We start from the raw sequence: 25277 nt of genomic DNA on the forward strand, positions 1-25277 counted from the left end.
AATTCAGATGCGCTCTGCTCCAAGCTCCACTGCTCTTCTCTCTGTCCGGAGTGAACCACTCATGGGACGTTTTAGCTCAGTCAAGAGAGAAATAAAATGTAACTACATGACTTCTGATTGGGAATTCGCACACATTTCAACTTTGCATCCTCTGGGGGGGGTTGAAGACACACAGTAACACAAACAATTCCAGGGAGTCAGTGTGGTATGGGATAGTTCACGGCCTAATCTATATTTAACCGGTTGAAGCACTGTGGGAAATTGCACAGGGAGAGTCTGCCATTATATCGCACTCACAATCTGCCTCCATTTGTAGAAAGAGTTTTAAGTAGAGTAGAAAAAACTAGAACAAGACACATGAGTTTGTTGGGGGAAAACTAATTTTTCATCACCTAGAATCAAAAGCCAACAGCTAGGTACACAACAACCATGTTAGCGGCTGTGTCCATGTATAGTACCTTCAGAAAGTAATCACACCTCTTGACTTTTTCCATATTTGTTTGGTTTACAGCCTAAATTTAAAATGGATTAAAATTGAGATTGTGGTATTCTGTGTAGGCCAGTGACACAAAATAAGTTGCATGGACTCACTGTGTGTGCTTAACATGTTTTTTTAATAACTACCTCATCTCGGTTTCCCCACATATACAGATAATTGTAAGGTCCCTAAATYGAGCAGTGAATTTCAAACAGATTAAACCACAAAGACCAGGTAGGTTTTCCAATGCCTTACAAAGGCCACATATTGATATATGGGTGTAAATAAAAGCAGACACTGAATATCCCTATGAGTATGGTGAAGTTATTAATTACACTTTGGATGGTGTATCAATACAACCAGTCACTACAAAGATACAGGCATCCTTCTTAACCCAGTTGGGGGAGAGGAAAGAAACCACGCAGGGATCTCACCATGAGGCTCATGGTGACTTGAAAAAAAAGTTAGAGTTAACCTCAAGGATTGGACCATTTTCAAATGTTCACCTAAAAATGACATACCCAAATCTAACTACCTGTAGCAAGGATATGCATATTCTTGATAAAAATCTAATTTTCAAATGGTATTAGTCACATGCCCCGAATACAACAGGTGTAGACCTCTCGAGTACCTAACCAACAATGCAGTTAAAAAAAAAATGCAGATAAGAAATAAAAAGTAATGTGCGGGGGCGCCGGTTAGCTGTGGTAATACGTACATGTAGGTAGAGTTATTAAAAGTGACTCTGCATAGATGATAACAACAGAGAGTAGCAGCGGGGGGGGGGGGGGGTACGGTAGAAGCTGTTTAGAAGCCTCTTGGACCTAGACTTGTGTTAGGAATTTTGTGAATAATAACTAAAACAATTTCTAGATTTAGATAAAACTATAACTAATTGAACTCTGCACGCCTAGTGAAAGAGATTTGTGCTGTGGGTTATAAAGTAAGCAAAAAGGGTCGTTAAACTATGGTTGAACTCACCCAACTTAGCCCTGAGATGTTTAGATAAGGCAGTGAGTAACTTTTTAGGTCTTCCATTATCTTGAGTTGTCTGCTAAAGTGGTAATAAATTATAGTGAGCCTTCAGGAGAATAGATTATATTGTGTGTCATGTGTGTGCGCTGGGGAGTTGGAATGAACTTTTGAACCTGTTTTATATTGGTCAAGAGGAGGAGATTTATTCTGTAAACCAATGATGTCATATCTTGTATAAAAAACTGTTGTTTATGGTTGAATGGGAGCGTGCTCTGAGAATAAATACTATTATCTAATTTTAATAAGACTGTATCCTGTCTATTTTATGTTAATAAGTATCTTACAAATTCTTATAAATAGACAGATTGATTTTAATTAATGAGTACATAGAGGAATTATTTAATTCCCTCAACAACTTGGCGCTCCGGTATTGCTTGCCATGTGGTAGCAGAGAGAACAATCTATGACTAGGGTGGCTGGAGTGTGACAATTTTTAGGGCCTTCCTCTGACACCGCCTGGTATAGGAGGTCCTTGATGGCAGGAAGCTTGGCCCCTGTGATGCACTGGGCCGTACGCACTACCCTCTGTAGTGCCTTGCGGTTGGAGGCCGAGCAGTTGCCATACCATGCAGTGATGCAACCAGTCAGGATGCTCTCGATGGTGCAGCTGTAGAACCTTTTGAGGATCTAAGGATCCATGCCAAATCTTTTCAGTCTCCTGAGGGGGAATAGGTTTTGTCGTGCCTGCTTCACGACTGTCTTGGTGTTTGGACCATGTTAGTTTGTTGGTGATGTGGACACCAAGTAACTTGAAGCACAACCTACTCCACTGCAGCCTTGTCGATAAGAATGGGGGCATGCTCGGTCATATTTTTCCTGTAGTCCACAATCATCTGTCATGACGTTGCCTGCTTGGGTAYTGCAAACCCCATCCCCCTCTCCCTTTCCTCCTTCAACCCATGCTGTGATCACAGAGAGACGTCGTAAATTCCTGAGAATCTCCTCATGGCTAAACAGTATTAGAGGGTAAACTTTCAGGACAAAGAGGTTTCTTCCACCTCACAGAACTTGAGGTACGAACAGATTTCATGTTCCGGAAAAAGTATTAAAGATCGGTGAAGATCCCAGCTATTAACATGTCTATTTGTCCCCATGTGGGAAACTCATGAGAGACGGGGTGGCTACATTACCATACCGCTGTTTATATAATAACCTCAGATATGAGGTTTACATCTGTTTGTTGTATAAAATGAATGACTGAGTATGATACTGTTTGTATAATTGTGTAATATGATTTTGGACTGTTTAATGAAGAAAAATACAAATCCCTTTTTGATTTGAACTAAATCCAAGGACCGCCCCTGAGCCAAGTTGGGTCAGACATCCAAAGACAGCCCCTTCCTGCTAGCCGAATAAAAGCCAACTCTGAGAAATTATCATTTAGACCATGTTTTCTCCATCGTAGGAGAACGAAGGTTAAGTACCATTGCTGAATCTTTAACCATACCACGTGGTTAAACTCTTAGACAAATAAGAACAAGTCTTTGATATTGACTACTAGTCTGCAGCTAGGAATTCGGTATCATTGAACGCGAAGACAACCGCCAAAACATCCATTCTATAACGAATGTCACTCTGAACTATCCACAAGAACTAAGACAGACACAGAAGGAACTCCAACAGAAACTAACTTCTCTCCAACGATCAAGACGACACACACCGAGCGTAACTATATATATACACACACACTGCTCAAAAAAATAAAGGGAACACTAAAACAACACAATGTAACTCCAAGTCAATCACACTTCTGTGAAATCAAACTGTGCACTTAGGAAGCAACACTGATTGACAATAAATTTCACATGCTGTTGTGCAAATGGAATAGACAAAAGGTGGAAATTATAGGCAATTAGCAAGACACCCCCAATAAAGGAGTGGTTCCCCAGGTGGTGACCACAGACCACTGCTCAGTTCCTATGCTTCCTGGCTAATGTTTTGGTCACTTTTGAATGCTGGCGGTGCTTTCACTCTAGTGGTAGCATGAGACGGAGTCTCCAACCCACACAAGTGGCTCAGGTAGTGCAGCTCATCCAGGATGGCACATCAATGCGAGCTGTGGCAAGAAGGTTTGCTGTGTTCTGTCAACGTAGTGTCCAGAGCATGGAGGCGCTACCAGAGACAGGCCAGTACATCAGGAGACGTGGAGGAGGCCGTAGGAGGGCAACAAACCAGCAGCAGGACCGCTACCTCCACCTTTGTGCAAGGAGGAGCAGGAGGAGCACTGCCAGCGCCCTGCAAATGACCTCCAGCAGGCCACAAATGTGCATGTGTCTGCTCAAACGGTCAGAAACAGACTCCATGAGGTGGTATGAGGGGCCCGACGTCCACAGGTGGGGGTTGTGCTTACAGCCCAACACCGTGCAGGACGTTTGGCATTTGCCAGAGAACACCAAGATTGGCAAATTCGCACGGCGCCCTGTGCTCTTCACAGATGAAAGCAGGTTCACACTGAGCACGTGACAGACGTGACAGAGTCTGGAGACGCCGTGGAGAATGTTCTGCTGCCTGCAACATCCTCCAGCATGACCGGTTTGGCGGTGGGTCAGTCATGGTGTGGGTGGCATTTCTTTGTGGGCCGCACAGCCCTCCATGTGCTCGCCAGAGGTAGCCTGACTGCCATTAGGTACCGAGATGAGATCCTCAGACCCCTTGTGAGACCATATGCTGACATGCACATTTGTGGCCTGCTGGAGGTCATTTTGCAGGGCTCTGGCAGTGCTCCTCCTTGCCACAAGGCGAAGGTAGCGGTCCTGCTGCTGGGTTGTTGCCCTCCTACGGCCTCCTCCACGTCTCCTGATGTACTGGCCTGTCTCCTGGTAGCGCCTCCATGCTCTGGACACTACGCTGACAGACACAGCAAACCTTCTTGCCACAGCTCGCATTGATGTGCCATCCTGGATGAGCTGCACTACCTGAGCCACTTGTGTGGGTTGTAGACTCCGTCTCATGCTACCACTAGAGTGAAAGCACCGCCAGCATTCAAAAGTGACCAAAACATCAGCCAGGAAGCATAGGAACTGAGAAGTGGTCTGTGGTCACCACCTGGGGAACCACTCCTTTATTGGGGTGTCTTGCTAATTGCCTATAATTTCCACCCTTTGTCTATTCCATTTGCACAACAGCATGTGAAATTTATTGTCAATCAGTGTTGCTTCCTAAGTGGACAGTTTGATTTCACAGAAGTGTGATTGACTTGGAGTTACATTTGTTTGTTTAAGTGTTCCCTTTATTTTTTTGAGCAGTGTATATTGATTGCAATTGTTCCCGAATGAGTGAGCGTTCATGTGTAAGGATTAGCATGTCAATTGTTATAAAGAGTATACTCTGTAGTGACTTCTGAATCGACCCCCATTTTCCCTTTGTCTAACAAGCCGCCATGCCGGTTCAGCCCCCTAGGGCATATTTCTCCCATCATTTTCATGTAACCATTTTTAAGTTTGTTTGTTTGTTTGTTTATGCATTTCTGTGAATTAATTAGTTAGTAATAAATAAATGATTTAAGACAATTGATGTATGGATGACTCATAGTGAMGACTGGGTTCGTGCAGATAACCAACAATTTACGACGTTTGGAATGAGACTAACGTGAGGTAAAATAAATAAATAATTAAATCAGAAGACTATTGATCAGATATGAAAATATCTGAAAGGTTATATTGGGAAATGATAACTTTGTAATCTGACTACTTTCCCTGGTGCCCTCGAATTCATAGTTAATTAGTTACGTTATTACTCAAGTGATCGCGTAATCCCTAATTACAGGAATCTTTGATAAAAACTATAAGTCTTCAATTTAATGATAGCAAAGACACGACACATCTCCTTTGTCTTGATCACGTCGAGGGAGAGGTTGTTATCCTGGCACCACACGGCCAGGTCTCTGACCTGCTCCCTATAGGCCGTCTCATCGTTGATCAGGCCTACCACTGTTGTGTCACCGGCAAACTTGATGATGGTGTTGTGCAGTCATGAGTGAACATGGAGTACAGGAGGGGACTTAGCACGCCCCCTGTTTGAGGATCATCGTGGTGGATGCGTTACCTACCCTTACCACCTGGGGGCAGCCCGTCAGGAAGTCCAGGATTCAGTTGCAGAGGGAGGTGTTTAGTCCCAGGGTACACAGCTTAGTGATGAGCTTTGAGGGTACTATGATGTTGAACGCTGAGCTGTAGTCAATGAATAGCATTCTCACATAAGTGTTCCTTTTGTCCAGGTGGGAAAGGGCAGTGTGGAGTGCAATAGAGATTGCATCATCTGTGGATCTGTTTGGGCGGTATGCAAATTGGAGTGGATCTAGGGTTTCTGGGATAATGGTGTTGATGTGAGCCATTACCAACCTTTCAAAGCACTTCATGGCTACGGATGTGAGTGCTACGGGTCTGTAGTCATTTAGGCAGGTTACCTTTGTGTTCTTGGGCACAGGGACTATGGTGGTCTGCTTGAAACATGTTGGTATTACAGACTCAGTCAGGGACATGTTGAAAATGTCAGTGAAGACACCTGCCAGTTGGTCAGTGCAAGCTCAGAGTACACATCCTGGTAATCCATCTGGCACCGCAGTCGTGTGTATGTTGACCTGTTTAAAGGTCTTACTCACGTCGGCTACGGAGAGCGTGTCACACAGACATCCGGAACTGCTGGTGCTCTCATGCATGTGTCAGTGTCATTTGCCTCGAAGCGAGCAAAGAAGTAGTTTAGCTCGTCTGGGAAGGCTCGTGTCACTGGTCAGCTCTCGGCTGTGATCCCTTTGTCGTCTAATGGTTTGCAAGTCCTGCCACACATGATTTGATCTTAGTCCTGTACTGACGCTTCGCCTGTTTGATGGTTCGGAGGGCATAGCATCGGAGGAATCCCGGAACATATTCCTTCTGTGCTAGCAAAACAGTCGTGTAGCTTAGCATCTGCTTCATCTGACCACTTTTATTGATCAAGTCACTGGTGCTTCCTGCTTTAATTTTAGCTTGTAAGCAGGAGGATAGAATTATGGCCAGATTTGCCAAATGGAGCGTGAGCTTTGTATGCGTCTCTGTGTGTGGAGTAAAGGTGGTCCAGAGTATCCCCCCCTCTGGTTACACATTTAACATGCTGATAGAAATGTGGAACAAACGGATTCAAGTTTCCCTGCATTAAAGTCCCTGGCTACTAGGAGCGCTGCCTCTGGATGAGCGTTTTCCTGTTTGCGTATGGCAGAATACAGCTCATTCAATGCTGTCGTAGTGCCAGCCTCTGACTGTGGTGGTATGTAAACAGCTATGAAAAATACAGATATCATTCTCTAGGTAGGTAGTGTGGTCTAGTTTCTCATGAAATACAATTGCGCGAGACTTCTTTAGATATCTGGCACCAACTGTAATTTACAAAAATCCATAGTCCGCCGCCCCTTGTCTTACCAGACGTCGCTGTTCTATCCTGCCGATACAGTGTTGATGTTGATAGTGTCGTCGTTCAGCCACGACTCCGTGAAGCATACGTTTTTACAGTTTTGAATGTCCAGTTGGTTGGTTTGTTTATTTTTGTACATAATGTTGCCGCTACCGTATCTTATGACCGAAAATAACTTCTGGACATAAAGCCTGCGATTACTCACCACAGACTGGTAGAAACCAGTCTGACGAAAGATATACTGCTTTCTCAGGAACAGGCCCAGATCCCCATGATTTGCGTATAGAGGTGGATTAAAAGGGCCCAGAGGGTGGGCTGCCCTCTGAGAATTCATAGGCGAACGCATAAACCCCCACTTCCATTCTGCTAGAAAATGTGCAATCTTTGGACAATAAGAAAATCGATGACCTACGCGGAAGAAACTACAAAAGAACACAATCGATTGGGGGCACGTAAAACGTCTGCCTTCTCCGGCGCCATCCTAAGTTTGTGGAAATGTGAAATTAATGTAGATCTGATAAAAGATAATACAAAGAAAATAAACTTGTTTTGTACCATCATCTTTGAAAATACATTATGGCTCTTTTGTGTTGTTTTAGGCCAGGCACAATTTTGGCCACTAGATGTCAGCAGTGTATGTGCAAAGTTTTAAACTGATCCAATGAACCGTTTCTGTTAAATTTTGTATCAAGACTGCCCAAATGTGCGTAATTGGTTTACTAATAACTTTAAGTTCATAACTGTGCACTCTGCTCAAACAATAGCATCGTTTTATTTCACTGTAAATTGGACAGTGAAATAATATCAGATATGTCTATGTCCCGGGAACTGTTCTTGTTACTTACAACCTCATGCTAATCGCATTAGCCTACATTAGCTCAACCATCCCAAGGGGGACCCACCAATCCTGTAGCAGTTTTAATGGCTGTGATAGAAAACTGACGGACGGACCAACAACATTGTAGTTACTCCACAATACTAACCTAAATGACAGAATGAAAAAGGAAGCCTGTACAGAATACAAATATTCCAAAACATATATCCGGTTTGCAATAAGACACTAAAGTAAAACTGCTAAAAAATCTGTCAAAGAATTGAGCTTTATGTCCTGAATACAAAAGGTGTTATGTTTGGGCCAAATCCAATATGTTATGGACTTGCCTGTCATCGGCAAGGACGAGGGAGTTACGGATACAAATAAAAACAGAAGAGCAAAGCACAGGCAAGATCCTAGAGGAAAACCTGGTTCAGTCTACTTTCCAGACACTGGGAGACAAATTCACCTTTCAGYAGGACAATAACCTAAAATACAAAGACCAAATATACACTTGAGTTCACAACATTGAATGTTCCTGAGTGGCCTAGTCACTTTTGAATTAAATCTGCTTGAAAATCTATGGCAAGACTTGAAAAACGGCTGTCTATCTATAATCAAGAACTTGAAGAATTTAAAAATAGGGGTGGAAAGCTCGGACGAGACTTACCCAGGAATACCATTGGCAGCAATTACAGCGAACATGTATTGAGTCAGGGGTGTGTATACTTATGTAAATGAAATCTGTATTTAATTCAATTGCAAAATTGTCTAAAAACATGTTATCTTTGTCATTATGTGGTATTGTGTAGAAGGGTGACAATTGTTTTTATTCAGGCTATAACACAAAATGTGTTGTAAGTCAATGGGTATGAATACTTTCTGAAGGCACTGTAGGTTACCTGGACATAGCCTGAGGTAAGGAAAGAATATACAGCAGTGGAGGCTGCTGAGGGGAGGACAGCTCATAATAAATGACTTGAAGAGTCAATCGAGTCAAACATGTGGTTGATACCATTCCATTAACTCCCTTCCAGCCATTACTATGAGCTGTCCTCCCGTCAGTAGCCTCCACTGGTATACAGGTAGAGCTAACCAAGGAGTATAATGTCTGTCAAAGCACAGACAAGACATGGGTATTGGTTACAACAGCTAGATAGGGGTTGGTTTTTGCAACAGCCAGGCTATAACTTAACGTTAGATGTAATGATCTAAAAAGCGTCCTGCTTTTCAAACCTGTTATCATCCTTTATCTCAGCTGAGAGTTGGAGTAGCCAGGGCAATTTGGAACAAGCAAAGTGTTCTGTTCATGAATCCTCTGTCAGCATATGATAAAAAAGTAAGGCTGTGAATTTCAACATATGCTCTTGCTTAAGAGACCTTAAGGAAGTGTGCTTGATCACTGATAAAGGTTTGTTATTCTGACTATGTAGGTTAACCCACAAAAGCACATTTCATATACTGTACGACAATACCTCAAGCGACGACTTTTCGAACTTGAGTTTAAAAATTGGACGTTTGATACAAGGCCATTGACAATGCTAAATATTTCAGATATAAGTTTGAGCTTTTGCATACAGTTGTAGTGGAAAATTAGTTTAATGTAGAAGTAAGCTTCTAATTAGTTCAGACCAGCTGACTGAGTACTGTGGTAGTAGACTGGGAGTGCTGAAGCACATAGTGTAATGTCAAGAGAACACTATGAGAGAAGGAAAGTCATGCCTTCTCAGTGAGACAGGAATCAAAATTAGGTCAGTTGCTAGAGCATGGTGCCCGCAAGGCAGGATAATGGGTTTGATTCCCAGGACAACCCTTACTTAAAATGTATGCGCACATGACTAAAATGGCGCACACACACTGCACAAAAATGTATTGTATACATGTTAAAAAAACACATGTAAAGTGTTGGTCCCATGTTTCATGAGATTTTTTTTTTATATATATATWTTTTTTTAAATAGCAGAAATGTTCCATACGCACAAAATGTGTTTACATCCGTTAGTGAGCATTTCTCCTTTGCAAGAGATAATCCATCCACCTGACAGGTGTGGGATATCAAAAATCTGATTAAACAGCATGATCATTACACAGGTGCACCTTGTGCAGTGGACAAAAGGCCACTCTTAAATGTGTAGTTGTGTCACACAATGTCTCAAGTTGAGGGAGTGTTTAATTGATATGCTGACTGCAGGAATGTCCACCAGAGCTGTTGCCAGAATTTCTCTACCATACGCCACTTCCAACGTCATTTTAGAGAATTTGGCAGTACATCCAACCAGCCTCACAACCGCAGACCACGTTTGGTGTCGTGTGGGCGACCGGTTTGCTGATGTCAATGTTGTGAACAGTGTGCCCCATGGCGGCGGTGGGGTTATGGTATGGGCATGGTTAAGCTATGGACAACGAACACAATTGCATTTTAATGCACAGAGGTACCAGGAGATCCTGAGGCCCATTGTCATGCCATTTATCCACTGCCATCACCTCATGTTTCCGCATAATGCACGGCCCATGTCACAAGGATCTGTACACAATTCCAGGAAACTGAAAATTTCCCAGTTCTTCCATGGCCTGCATACTCAAACCTATTGAGCATGTTTGGGATGCTCTGGATCGACAGAGAGTTGCAGTTCCCGCCAATATCCAGCAACTTTGCACAGCTATTGAAGAGGAGAGGGACAACATTCCACAATCAAACAGCCTGATCAACACTATGCGAAGGAGATGTGTCGAGCTGCATGAGGGGGGAAAAGTGTTCACACCAGATACGGGCTGGTTTTCTGATATACCTTTCAAAAAAATACGTCTCTGACCAAGATACATATCTGTATTCCGTCATGTTAAATCCGTAGATTAGGGCCTAATGAATTTATTTCAATTGACTGATTTACTTATATGAACTGTAACTCAGTAAAGTCTATGAAATTGTTGCATTTTTATCTATCAAAGAAGAGCCGACAAGTGCCTGGCCAGACAGACTGAGCCAGAAACACCTTGGAAAACACACTTCAAAAGACATGGCTCACTGGCTCTGAGCACCAAGCAAAGAGACTTCTCCCTAGACCACTACAGCCTATATAAACCGATCTCTTTACAGTACATGCAATTTCATAATACAGTCTAGAGCTCATAGGATATTCTTTTTCCGTGGGGAAAATCCCAAAAGTCTCACACAAAGCATTTAGGCGTGTCAGAGTGGTGGTGTGGTGAAAGGGAATTCAAAGTGGTTGGCTGGAGACATGCAGGTTTTAATATGATGCTAATTAACTCCAGCACACTCAGTTTCTGCCCAGGCAGGAAACATCCCCTGGAGGAATGTCAGAGATGTGAAATATGGACCTGCTGCAGGATAGACAGGACAATTTGTAATGGAGAAAGAACAAACAGAGAAGGCCCTTTATGAAATATAATTATATTAGTCAGGTCAGTTGTTCCTTTCCTCCAATCAGGAAAGGGACATAACCCCACTTCAAAAAGAGCATTCCAGTCATATCTATGAAGTCAAATAACATTCAAACTTAGATTCAACATGGTCATGCTCCTAGTTTATTAGCATTTACTACAGATTCCACATCATAGAAAACGTCCTGCTTGACATGAACTCCAGTCTGTCTGCCCAATGGACGGTTTCATATGTTAGCCTTAATGACCGGGGGTATGTAGGTCATGCTATTACCACACAGGCCGTAATGACATCTCTGGAGGACCATCGAGAGACCAAATCTATGCACATCAAACCAGATAACACCCACACCCATCCTTGGCAGGATAAGCTATAAACTAGCGATCCAGCAATCACATAGTTGCTATTCCCTTGGCTTAAAGACGACATGGTCAATACCACATCTGCAGTGGCCGTACAGCATTTACTGCGATATGGCCTCTGCAGAAGTCAGAGCATTTATACTTCACTGAGCTGTTGTGAAGGAAGTGAGTTTATATAGGACCTTCCGCCCCCACCTACCGTCAACCAAACATGTCAATGCGGAGTTACACATAGCCCTCCGCATTGTTACAAAGTTTGAGCGGTGCGGAGCTCAATTTGCCCTCAAGGCCTTCGCAATTGCGTCACACCTTCCATACAAAGCCTYCGACCACATTTTCGGCTCAAGTATAAAATTGACTTTTACTGTAATAGACACACATTCATGTAATAAGGCGAAGCGTTAACATGTGCTGAAGACTGCTACCAACCGCTAGGGTGGAAAATTAAGTATATGTGAGGGGAGAAATAGTGCGAGGGCTGGTAGAGAATGACCAATTATACTGGTAATTACTGCACAGTGCAAAGACATCCAGGAATGAATTCTTGCTTTCAGATAATGGCAATTCCACAGTAACAAAATTAGGCTGAGACTTGACATCAAAATGTAATAAACCATATAACTATGCACAATGACTACTTTGAACAATTTACACAGTAAATTATATACAAATATTTACTGGAAAAACTGTGCAGATGCAAAGTTCTGTAACAGAATGACAGTATAATATACTTCAGTGTTATTCTGTTACCAGCTTTTGCATTTGCACAGTTCTTCCTTATATTTCCTCTTCTACTTGAACACATGCCAAACCTTCACCGTCAACACACCACAATATAGAAATATTTCTACAAACATCAATTACCTCAATAGTAGATCTATTGCATTATTAAAACTGCATCAAAGAGCTCTGCAGTGTATTCATACATACCAATGATAGACCAAAGTAACAGAAGTGTAAACTGACTGAGAACCCCAGGAACCTGACAGACTGCAAGCCCAGGTGTAAATAAGCAGGTAGATAAGGGAATAGGGTGGACTCAGGGTGGAAGCCAATCATATCTGGATCTTGGAGGAAAATCCATACAGGGACATTTACAACAAGTGGTCTTATCTACTATCTATTTGACTGTGGTTTACTAATAAGAGCATAATGCAGTGCTTTGTAAAATACAATCCTACAAAAGTCACACAATAAAAAAAAACACAAGCAATCACATTGATAATACTATAAAAGGAAAAGTCTGTCTCCCACTCACATGCTTCTGTCTGTATGGATACTTCCGTCTGTCAACCTTCACAGAGAATATATTGGCCTCAAATCTGACAGAAACCCATCCGGTTCGAGAGTGACACCACTAGCTCCTGATGTATTTTTGTCCTGCCTCTGTGCTGATATGCAGGCCCAGCCCTTATAAATCTCGGACTTATTCTAGTAGTGACAGAGCTTGGGTAACTGATTTTTACATGGGCAACAAGGGTGAGATTATGAAACGCTCACATCAAAAGCTAAAAGATTAACATCACGACCATAACAATGGGATTGAGGTCCTTACAGAAAAATRCTTTGGCCATTGAGCGTTTAGGATTAAAGTCACATTGACAGGAATGACAGCCAGGGACTTGGTAAACATGGGGCATATTGGTGCAGCCAGAGCCAGGTTTTTAAAAAACAGCCATGTTCCCACGAAATCTTAACCCAAATGTGACAAATACATTCATATAATGTTGTTTCAGACTTTCAATTCTAGCCTCTATAAAATGAATAAGTAGTGCAAAGATGTATCAACACACCTTTAAGTTGGTAATAGTCCAAGTAAAATAACTGTTTTGGTAGGGATTTGTCTAACGACCTTCCACTCATACTTAAAGCTGCAATACGCAACTTTTTGGGCAACATACCAAATTCACATAGAAATGTGATTTACAGATTTGTCATTCACATTGAAAGCAAGTCTAAGTGGTAGATCTGTTATATTTCTATGCTTTCTGTTCTTAAGCATTGTTTTTGCATCTTACTTTTGTACACCAGCTTCAAACAGCTGAAAATACAATATTTTTGGTTAAAGAAAAGTTCACACTGCTAGTTTTGTCAAACCGAAATTAGGCAAACTAGCCTAATTTTAGCATCCAGGAAATGACAGCCACTTCTGCATATTGCACCTTTAACTTCTCTGGGATATGTGGGACGGTAGCATCCCACTTGGCCAAAAGCCAGAAAAAATGTAGCGCGCCAAATCCAAATATATTACCATAAAAATCTATCTTTCATGAAATCACACATGAAAATCACCAAATTAAAGCTACACATGTTGTGAATCCAGCCAACATGTCTGATTTCAAAAAGGATTTACGGCGAAAGCACACCAAACGATTATGTTAGCTCAGTACATAGCCACAGAAAAACACAGCCATTTTCCCAGCAAAAGATAGTCACAAAAAGCAGAAATAGAGATACAATTAATCACTAACCTTTGATGATCTTAATCAGATGACACTCATAGGACATCATGTTACACAATACATTTATGTTTTGTTCGATAATGTGCATATTTATATCCACAAATATCGGTTTACATTGAAGCCATGTTCAGAAATGCCTCCAAAAAATCCGGAGAAATTGCAGAGAGCCACGTCAAATAACAGAAATACTCATCATACCTTTGATGAAAGACGCATGTTTTACATATAATTAAAGATACACTTGTTCTTAATGCAACCGCTGTGTCAGATTTCAAAAAAACTTTACGTAAAAAGCACACCATGCAATAATCTGAGACGGCACTCAAAAATAACAATTTCTCCGCCATGTTGGAGTCAACATAAATACGAAATTACATCATAAATATTCCCTTACCTTTGATCATCTTCATCAGAATGCACTCCCAGGAATCCTAGTTCCACAATAAATCGTTGTTTTGTTCGATCATGTCCATTACTTATGTCTAAGTAGCTACTTTTGCTAGCATGTTTAGTGCACATGTCCAAACGCTCGCRCARATGCAGGCRAACTCGGACGAAAACTTCAAAAAGTTATATAACAGGTCGAATAAACTGGTCAAACTAAGTAGAGAATCAATCTTCAGGATGTTGTTATCATATATATCCAATAACATTCCAACCGGAGCATTCCTCCGTGTCTGTAGAAGTTATGGAACGCAAGGCGATATCATGAGGAAAGCGCGTGACCAGGAACTGGCAATCTGCCAGACCACTGACTCATTCCCCTCTCATCTGGCCCCACAACACAGCATAAGCTTCAATCCACGTTCTACAGACTGTTGACATCTAGTGGAAGGCGTAGGAAATGCAAACAAATCCATATCTTAAAGGGAATTGAATAGGCGATGAGTTGAACGTTGACCAGTCTCAGAATTCTCACTTCCTGTTTGGATTTTTTCTCAGGTTTTTGTCTGCCATATGAGTTCTGTTATACTCACAGACATCATTCAAACAGTTTTAGAAACTTCAGAGTGTTTTATATCCAATAGTAATAATAATATGCAAATATTAGCATCTGGGACAGAGTAGGAGGCAGTTCACTATGGGCACGCAATTCATCCAACAGTGAAAATGCTGCCCCCTATCACAAAGAAGTTWAGCTCCTTGTGCCAATTGTTTTTCTAGTGGTCATTTACAGAAAGCATGTTTTGAAAGGGGCTTTTCAGTTCTGACAAGACCAATATACAGATAATTTACAAAATATGGGAACACTTGCGTAAATGAGGGATACAAAGTATATTGAAATCAAGTGCTTCCACACAGTTGTGGTTCCTGAGTTGATGAAGCGCTTAACATCCGATCAGGCTTATGGTCATGAACAAAAATGCTGGGCAGGCCATTATTTTGGCTTTAACATCCGATCAGGCTTATGGTCATGTACAAAAATGCTGGGCAGGCCATTATTTTGGCTACCATGGCTATGCCCCCCGTCATGACGTTGGCCTGTGGGTAAATACCTTTTTCCCTTCCTTCTTGACTCTACAGAGGGACTCTTGTAAAGCCTTTGTTAAACATAGAGAGTCTGGGAACATCAAACAAGTGGAGGGAAAGGAACCATATTTCGGTAATAGAACCAGTTGAAAATATGCGTTGGTACTTAATGAATATGATGTCAGTTCGGTTGTCATCTGAGACATTATGACTGATGACAGGACGACCTAAACTGTATCTGGGAAAGTCTACACATTATAGTTATCAGATTCACATGGAATTGTGCAATTCAAATGTTTAAATATAAAATTATTGGTGAARAGATTAAATGTAATTTTAGCTTCCAAATGAGAGATTTGGATTTTCATAAGGTTAGGGCTCTGCTCAATCAGTGGAAGAGACATGGGTTAAAAACTATGAAACACACCCTTCTCCCTCCACTATATAAGCCCTTGACGAAAATGTAACCAACTGTTCCGYGTACATTAGGATGACGGTCCGATGTCAGAAGGATTCAGATAATAACTACAGAACGAAGCCAACCTCAGCGTGAGCTTTGGTTTCGAATGGTATGAACTTTGAACTCTTATTCACTACAGAAGTGATACCTCCTAGCCGTTGAGTTAGCAGCGGCCGCTGTAAACGTGGGCAAGTAGAGGACATCCTGTCTACCACACAACGACGACACTACAACGTATCCCGTTCACCACCAGAGACACTCTCCAAAGGACAAAGTACTCTGTTGGGCAACACGGCCTTCCATCTACCACCAACCTATTGAAGCGCAGCTCAGAGTAAATATTTATTGCATTTTCCTTTTCCAAATGGGCRGTAATTTAGAATGCATAAGATTCTGTATTTACGATAGAGTAGGTGCCTACGGCCCGATAGAGACACAGCTTCTCCCTTTGTTCTTCAGTCTTCCCGCTCTTTCACTCAAACCCAACCCCCTTTTCTTTGTGTAACCATTCTGTCATATCTGTTCCTTCCCCTAGGGACGTTTTCCTTTATGACGCAATTTGTAATCAAGGTATGGTTCATTCTGTGTATATGTAATTCTGTGTGATTAGTTAGGTATTTAGTAAATAAATAATTAAACCCAATTTTGTATTGCTGATTCAACTTGTTAGCCAGGGTTCGTGAAGATAACCAAGAATTTGCAACTTTCAGATGAGACTGAAATAAGGTGACGATTAATATTGACTGCTATTGTGGTAAAATATTACAAGGTCTTTAAGAGTTTATTCTGAAGATAACTGCTCTATAAATATTATTTCTTGGTGCCCCGACTTTCTAGTTAATTACATTTACATGATTAGCTCAATCAGGACATTTTTATTACAGAGAAAGGATTTTATAGAATAGCATGTCATATCACTTAATCCGGCATAGCCAAAGACACGACACCCCATAGGATGCCAATGCCTCCATCCACAGGGCACGAGTGGTCACTGAATGGTTTGATGAGCATGATAAATTATGTAAATGATATGCCAAGGCTGTCTCAGTCACCAGATCTCAACCCAATTGAAAATATATGGGAGATTCAGGAGTGGCACCCGAGACAGCGTTTTCCACCACATCAACAAAACATCAAATTATGGAGTTTCACTTGGAAGAAAGGTATCACATCCCTCCAATAGAGTTCCAGACACTTGTAAAATCTATGCCAAGGTGCATTGAAGCGGTTCTGGCCCATGGTGGCCCAACCTCTATTAAGACACTAAGTTGGTGTTTATTTTGGCAGTTACCTGTACATTGCTGAACTGAACCCTCACCCAAATTGAACACCCTCGCAAAATGTGCATTCACATGAATGAACACAAACGGCTCATAATGACCTGAAATGGACAAAGTCACTAACTTCTTTCTGACTGAGTTTAGCTGTAGTTCGTTAAATCCATTTGAAATCTATGACAGGTCACAGGACCAGAGGCACCTGCTCCACTCACCTCCGATCTGTTGATGGGAGGTAAACCAATCCAGCCACAATTTCCCTAACAATCATATACTAGTATTTAAATCAGACAGAGTCAAAGTGATCAAGTTGTTCACGCTCTGAAACAAGGATAATTGCGTACATTAGTTACTACAGCCTGTTGAATACGTTTTTCAGAGCAAATTGATGACTAACAGGCTTTTTGAATCGTTAAATTATCTCAAATAATCTGATATGTACCATTTAACAGACTTGACTTTCCAACAGTGCACGGTTGTAAAATATGGAGCATGATGTTTTCAACTTGGACGGTGTAACCAAACACTATTATACCGTATTCAGAACCCGATAGCATCTCCTAAGAAATGTATAAATATTTTAGTGGCACACGTTGAACCTAAATAATACGAGCTAAAATGGAATAGAATATACAGGCAAATTGTTTAGTGTTAAAAGCTCACCAGAATACAACGGAATTTTAGATAACAATCCAGTTATTCGGACAGAGGTAACGTTAGTCTACATTCACGCTCAAATGAGAAAGAGGCTGTCAGTCACTTACATCTGTGTGTCAATTGAAACTAACTTTAAAATGACAGCTGTCCAAATAAAGACGCCTTGCTTTATCCAGAATACACTTTCCTCCAGGCGTTACAAAATTCCACCGAGCAATTAACGTCAAGGTATCCAACTTCTAGCTCAGTCTGTTGACTACCGAAATTACTCAAGTTGTAGCCTTCAAATGGGAGCTGTAGATAATGCCCAATGACTATTTGATAATGCCAAACAATATTTAAAAGGCGGTACTTCAGTGTAATAGCGTCCAATGGGAATCTGTACTTGGGGAAACGTAAGCGTAAATGAATACATCATTCTACACCAACTGGGAAGGTGGTATTTACCGAATAAAAAAAAAAGTTTTTATTTAACTAGGCAAGTCAGTTAAGAACAAATTCTTATTTACAATGACGGCCTACATACGACTGGGAAAAATCTACTTGACCGCCCTTCCAACTCATAATTACTAGTGTGACACTAGTCAATAATCACTGAGCTACGACTTCTCTGACATGCTGACCTCTGACGTCACCTACTATTGAAATTACCTCAATAACGGCATTTCGGAAGTTAAATGTAACAACAAAACACTATTTATAAAAAGTTATGTATTAACATGTTTTTTAACACTATAATTTGTTTACAATCATGATAGCTGCATGTTTAGTTTATCGTTGATGCAGCTTGTTGGCCATTAGCCAGTCTTTGTTTTTCAACGAATGCCTGAATGCCTCCAACTGGTATTTACGACATCACAACTGGTAATTAACACCTTCCCACTAGGTTTTGAACGCAGTATTATTGCCAGACGAATCCTGGGACCAACTGTCAGCAACGTTTTCCAATATAGACTATAGAATTGCCAAGGGACACAAACTGTTTAATTTTTAYACCGTTTTAAGTATTTTAACAATTGCGTTTAGAAAATATTTACTTTTGTCTAAATGATACCGCAGTAGATGACATGGCACGCAACCATTGGTTGATGCATGCAACGTCTGCGCAGGGGAACACCCCCAACAGATGCCCAAGGCAGCTCCAACCAAACAGTGAACTACAAGGAGCCATTGGGCGCAATCGAGAGAATCACATTTGTCAAGTCCAGGCTGTATCACATCCGGACGTGATTGGGAGTCCCATAGGGCGGCGCACAATTGGCCCAGCGTCGTCCAGGTTAGGCCAGGCTATGCCGTCATTGTAAATAAGAATTTGTTATTTACTGACTTGCCTAGTTAAATAAAGGTTACATTTTTAAAAATAAAAAAATCAGTGACTAATGAATTTTAATAAAGTGTGTTGGATTCATATTTTTTTCCCAACTTGCGTCTACATGTCTGACTGCATGATGTTTAAAGAAATCATATGACCAAAGGTCATGAAGTTTTGACTGCAAGTTTCTGCAGTTGCTCTTCACCAACTTCATCCTGCCTGCATCGTGGAAGGCTCTATTGTCAACTAATCATTAGGGTGTTTTTGTAGGACCCACCCCACAAGAATGTGACCAAAGACATGACTGAAACAGGAAGCAACTGCATGTGGGCCTATATACAAATTAATGCGATATTTGAGTCTCCCGCTCAGTAATTGATTGTAGAATGAACACATATGATTTCAGTTTGTGAGTGTGTGATATGTGGGTTGGAGCCATGTATATTTTGGCATTGTAAAGATTTTTTAAAATAAATAATGGCAACACTGCCATGTTGAACATCTCATTCCAAACTCTTGGGCATTAACAAGGATTTGATCCCCCTTTGCTGCTATAACAGCCTCTACTCTTCTGGGAAGGCTTTCCAATAGATGTTGGAACATTTCTGCAGGCACTTGCTTCTATTCAGCCACAAGAACATTAGTGAGGTTGGGCAATGATGTTGAGCGATTAGGCCTAGCTCGCAATCAGCGGTCCAATTCATCCCAAAGGTGTTCGATGTGGTTGAGGTAAGGTCTCTGTGCAGGCCAGTCAAGTTCTTCCAAACCGATATCGACAAACCCTTTCTGTATGGACCTCGCTTTGTGCATGGGGGCATTGTCATGCTGAAACAGGAAAGGGCCTTCTCCAAACTGTTGCCACAAAGTTGGAATCATAGAATCGTCTAGAATGTCATTGCATGCTGTAGCGTTAAGATTTCCCTTTACTGGAACTAAGGTGGCTAGCACACCACGAAAAACAGCCCCAGACCATTATTCCTTCCATACCAAACTTAACAGTTCGCACTATGCATCGAAGTAGGTAGCATTCTCCTGGTATCCGTCAAATCAAGATTTGTCCGTCGGACTGCCAGATGGTGAAGCGTGATTTATCACTCCAGAGAACACGTTTCCACTGCTCCAGAGTCCAATGGCGGCGAGCTTTACACCACTCCAACCGACGCTTGGCATTAAGCATGGTGATCTTAGTCTTGTGTGTGTTTGCTCGGCCATGGAAACCCACTTCATGAAGCTCCAGATGAACAGTTTTTGTGCTGACGTTGCATCCAGAGGCAGATTAGGACTCGGTAGTGAGGACAGATGATTTTTATGCGCTACACGCCTCAGCGGTCCTGTTCTGTGAGCTTGTGTGGCCTACCACTTAGCAGCTGAGCTGCTGTTGCTCCTAGACCTTTCCATTTCGCAATAACAGGACTTACAGTTGACCGGAACAGCTCTAGCATGGCAGAAATTTGATGAACTGACTTGTTGGAAAGGTGGCATCCTATGACAGTGCCACACTGAATGTCATTGAGCTCAAAAAAACATTATACTGCCAATGTTTGTCTATGGAGATTGCATGGCTGTATGCTCAATTTTGTACACCTGTCAGCAACGGGTGTGGCTGAAATATCAGAATCTGTGGTCATAGGACACATTGCCATTGGGAATGGTCACATATTCTGGTGCTAATTGAAACCTCTACCCAATTTCAGTTTTCAGTATTATCAGGGCTGGAATATACAGTACCACTCAAAAGTTTGAACACCTACTCATTCAAGGGTTTTTCTTTCTTCTTACTATTTTCTACATTKTAGAATAATAGTGAATACATCAAAACTATGAAATAACACATATGGAATCATGTAGTAACCAAAAAAGTGTAACCAAAAGACAAATCTAAATAGATTCTTCAAAGTAGCCAACCTTTGCCTTGATGTCAGCTTTGCACACTATAGGCATTCTCTCAACCAGCTTCATGAGGTAGTCACCTGGAATGCATTTCAATTAACAGGTGTGCCTTCTTAAAAGTTCATTTGTGGAATTTCTTTTCTTCTTAATGCATTTGAGTCAATTGTGTTGTGACAAGGTTGGGGTGGTATACAGATGAGATCCCTATTTCTTAAAAGACCAAGTCCATATTATGGCAAGAACAGCTCAAATAAGCAAAGAGAAATGACAGTCCATCATTACTTTAAGACATGAAGGTCAGTCAATCCGGATAATTTCAAGAACTTTGAAAGTTTCTTCAAATGCAGTCGCAAAGATCATCAAGCGCTATGATGAAACTGTCTCCCATGAGGACCGCAACATGATGATCTCTGCATGTGTAGTTCCCACAGGAGGTGTGATGGTGTGGAGGTGCTTTGCTGGTGATACTGTCTGTGATTTATTTAGAATTCAAGGCACCCTTAACAAGCATGGCTACCACAGCATTCTGCAGCGATACGCCATCCCATCTGGTTTGCGCTTAGTTGGACGATCATTTGTTTTTCAACAGGACAATAAGCCAAAATACATCTCTAGGCAGTATAAGGGCTATTTCACCAAGAAGGAGAGTGATGGAGTGCTGCATCAGATGACCTGGCCTCCACAATCACCTGACCTCAACCCAAATKAGATGGTTTGGGATGAGTTGGACCGCAGAGTGAAGGAAAAGCAGCCAACAAGTGCTCAGCATATGTGGGAACTCCTTCAAGACCRTTGGAAAAGCATTCCATGTGAAGCTGTTTGAGAGAATGCCAAGAGTGTGCAAAGGTTGGCTACTTTGAAGAATCTAAAATATAAAACATATTTTGATTTGTTTAACACCTTTTTGGTTACTACAGTACATTATTCCCTATGTGTTATTTCTTCATTTTGATGTCTTCACTATTATTCTACAATGTAGAAAATAGTAAAATAAAGAAAAACCCTTGTGTCCAAACTTTTGATTGGTAGTGTAAATGTTTGAGGCCTGGGTTTTGTTTTTTCTGGATTCCATTAGAATGACAATTGCAGAGAAAAGGGACAGGGCAACAACTCTTACTATTCCAAATATTAAATCCTGCAAGATACTTAATTATACATTATATAACTTTTTTTGTCAAAGCAAAGATGCATACATTTGTTTTGCTTGTGCTACATATATCTACAGTATATCGGTCTATATTGGTACACTAATACTAGAAAATGCCCAGTGCACTACTATTCAGAATGTTTTGTTGTTGTTATAAATATATTTTTTAAATTCAGATTTTTCATGGGGTGCTGCAGCACCCTCACCACTCCTACTTCCCGCGGCTATGTATACACCTGTGAAATCATGATTTGTCCAAATAACCATGGACGAAAAATCCAAGCACTGGAACTATTCTGCTAGTTAGCTATCAGTGTCCATAGTATAAAGACAGTTATAAACTGGGTGGTTCGAGCCCTGAAGGCTGATTGGCTGTCAGCCTTGGTATATCAAACCGTATACCACGGGTACAACAAAATATTAATTTTTACTGCTCTAATTACATTGGTAACCAGTTTATAATAGCAATAACGTACCTCGGGGTTTGTGGTATATTGCACTCTGCGTTGGACACAGCCCTGTCGTGCATATGAACAGTCCTTAGCCGTGGTATATTKGCCATATACCACACCAGCTCTAGCCTTATTGCTTAAATCTACTGTACCATTTATGTTTATGTTGTCTGCCCACGAGAGATTAGGAAAGACATAACACAAACACACACTCAAGGAGGGCTGGGCACTCCTCCACATTGCATGGTGGTTTATTGCCCAGTGACAGCTGTCCACTTGCAGGGCTTGAGTTCCAGAGACATATCAACTTCTCCTTCTCACACAATAATTTTTCTATTTATTTTATTTCACCTTTATTTAACCAAGTAGGACAGTTGAGAACAACTTCTCATTTACAACTGCGACCTGGCCAAGATAAAGCAAAGCAGTGCGACAAAAACAACAGAGTTACACATAAACAAACGTACAGTCAATAACACAAAAGAAAAGAAAAATYGAAAAATCTATGTACAGTGTGTGCTAACGTAGAAGAGTAGGGAAGTASGCAATAAATAGGCTCTAGAGACAAAAATAATAAAAATGTAGCATTAATATTGGAGTGATAGATGTGCAGATGATGATGTGCAAGTAGAGATTCTGGGGTGCAAAAGAGCAAGAGGATAAGTAATAATATGGGTATGAGGTAGTCGGGTGTGCTATTTACAGATTGGCTGTGTACAGGTGCAGTGATCGATAAGCTGCTCAGACAGCTGATGCTTAAAGTTAGTGAGGGAGATATAAGACTCCAGCTTCAGAGATTTTTGCAATTCGTTCCAGTCATTGGCAGCAGAGAACTGGAAGGAAAGGAGGCCAAAGGAAGTGTTGGCTTTGGGGATGACCAGTGCAATATACCTGCTGGAGCGCATGCTACGGGTGGGTGTTGCTATGGTGACCAGTGAGCTGAAATAAGGTGGGGCTTTACCTAGCAAAGACTTATAGATGACCTGGAGCCAGTGGGTTTGGCGACAGGTCGCARTGGTGGGTAGTATATGGGGCTTTGGTGACAAAACGGATGGCACTGTGATAGACTACATCCAGTTTGCTGAGTAGAGTGTTGGAGGCTATTTTGTAAATGCCTTGATCACATCTACAGCGTCATTGCACAAAATGGTATGCAGCATCATCTGGATATGTGTGCAACAAAAGTTTAACATTCATCTTCTGCTACCAAGCAGCTATCAAGCAGTTTACGCATTCAGTTTGATGCATACGTTCGATAAATCCCACACATGCACCACAGAGAACTCACTGCAACTGCCTCTGCAACGCAATGGTGCAAGGTAAATGTAGCGTTCCATTGGAAATTAATGTACTTCTGGTGTACCAAAATGCAATGACACTGTCAGTGTGTTCGAGGAGTAACATATTAAAGCTTCTGTTTGACAAAGCAGCCACACAGCAAAGTGAATCTAGATATGATCAATGAGCTATGTATGATAAGCACATTTCAAGAGGGGGCCAATGGCCCTAGGGGCCTCTGTGAGTACCTACAAGTGAGTTATGGATCCCATACATTTGAAATATGGAAACATATTGTAAAAATAAATAATCAAATAACTATCAAAGATCATTTGATTGTGTAAAAAAGTGTTGTTTTCGTTGAACTTTCCCACGGAATCATACTGATCGTATGTCCCTTGACTACATGCGTCTGAAAAAATGATTAGACCTACATACCCATCTACAGGACAAACAGTGCTATTGCAAATCCGCCATATATACTGTCTATATATGGTCACGCTACCGGCACAGCATAGACAACTCTGTCAACTTCACGCTCTCTGCATTTCGCGCTACATAAAGAAAGTTAAAAAAAAATATGAGAAATGTGCTGCTTCCAAAATGTATATTTACTTAGCCAGTGATATGCTATTGCGTTTTAAGCATATACATCCATAATAGTAGTCCTAGGGCCTATAATGAATGTATGGTGATAGTGTGAACAAAATAATAGGTAAATTCTAGTGTTAAAAAATGTAACATCCAAAGACAATATACTCAAGGTAAGAAAATGTGCTGATTAAGGGACATTTTTAATTATCATCACCATCAATAGAAGCAGCAGCAACAATAGAATCAGAATCCCAATAACCATTTAGATAATACAATACATTCTGGATCCCAATAGTTTGGCTTTATACTTACCATAGATCCCGTTAAAAATACCATGATTCTTTTTCCGGTTTCTTTTTTCCCTTCTGAGTTTCCAAATAAAACAGCTGTGCTTTGTGTGCGTCAGCGTCCTTGCATGCTGTTGGTACAAGTATGTCTGGTCCCACCACGAGGATGATGCAGGTTGCAGCGCTTACTTTTTGTTTGTGTTTAGGGAATGGAATCTCGATCCCGAAGACCATCCCGGACATCCCGATAACTGGTGTTAGTTTCGAGGACCATTTGAATGGAGGTCATGCGACTCTAAACGAAATTTTCCGAGAGGTGGAGATGTTGATGGAGGACACGCAGCACGTACTGGAGGAGGCTGTGGATCAGGTAAATGTTCCAACCTACTATATGTAATAATACACTATAATTCAATAGACTATCCTTTTAATTATTTTTAATAGCAGACTATTTACAATACGTGTTTAATTACAGGGAAACTTTTGACTTTGTGGCCATGGGTAGAGCCAGGCT

General features: G+C 41.3%; 2 protein-coding genes across 5 annotated transcripts in view; one reads left to right on the plus strand and one right to left on the minus strand.

The window, feature by feature from the left end:
• Positions 1–18132, minus strand: part of mical2b (microtubule associated monooxygenase, calponin and LIM domain containing 2b) — a 97149-nt gene extending 79017 nt beyond the window's left edge. Inside the window, exon 1 of one of the 3 annotated variants that reach the window (XM_023985879.1) lies at positions 17911–18130. The gene's annotated coding sequence lies outside the window, so the exon portion shown is untranslated. Of the gene's footprint in view, positions 1–17910 lie in introns of all 3 variants that reach the window. The other 2 variants (XM_023985880.2, XM_070443193.1) reach the window with 2 other exon arrangements.
• A 6693-nt stretch (positions 18133–24825) lies between these two features.
• Positions 24826–25277, plus strand: part of dkk3b (dickkopf WNT signaling pathway inhibitor 3b) — a 12511-nt gene continuing 12059 nt past the window's right edge. Inside the window, exon 1 of one of the 2 annotated variants that reach the window (XM_023985914.2) lies at positions 24826–25133. In XM_023985914.2, the coding sequence (XP_023841682.1) occupies positions 24909–25133 (225 nt within the window). In that variant the 5' untranslated portion in view covers positions 24826–24908. The remainder of the gene's footprint in view (positions 25134–25277) is intronic. The other variant, XM_070443194.1, reaches the window with a different exon arrangement.

This window comes from Salvelinus sp. IW2-2015, linkage group LG4q.1:29, assembly GCF_002910315.2.
Source record: "Salvelinus sp. IW2-2015 linkage group LG4q.1:29, ASM291031v2, whole genome shotgun sequence".
NCBI lineage: Eukaryota > Metazoa > Chordata > Actinopteri > Salmoniformes > Salmonidae > Salvelinus > Salvelinus sp. IW2-2015.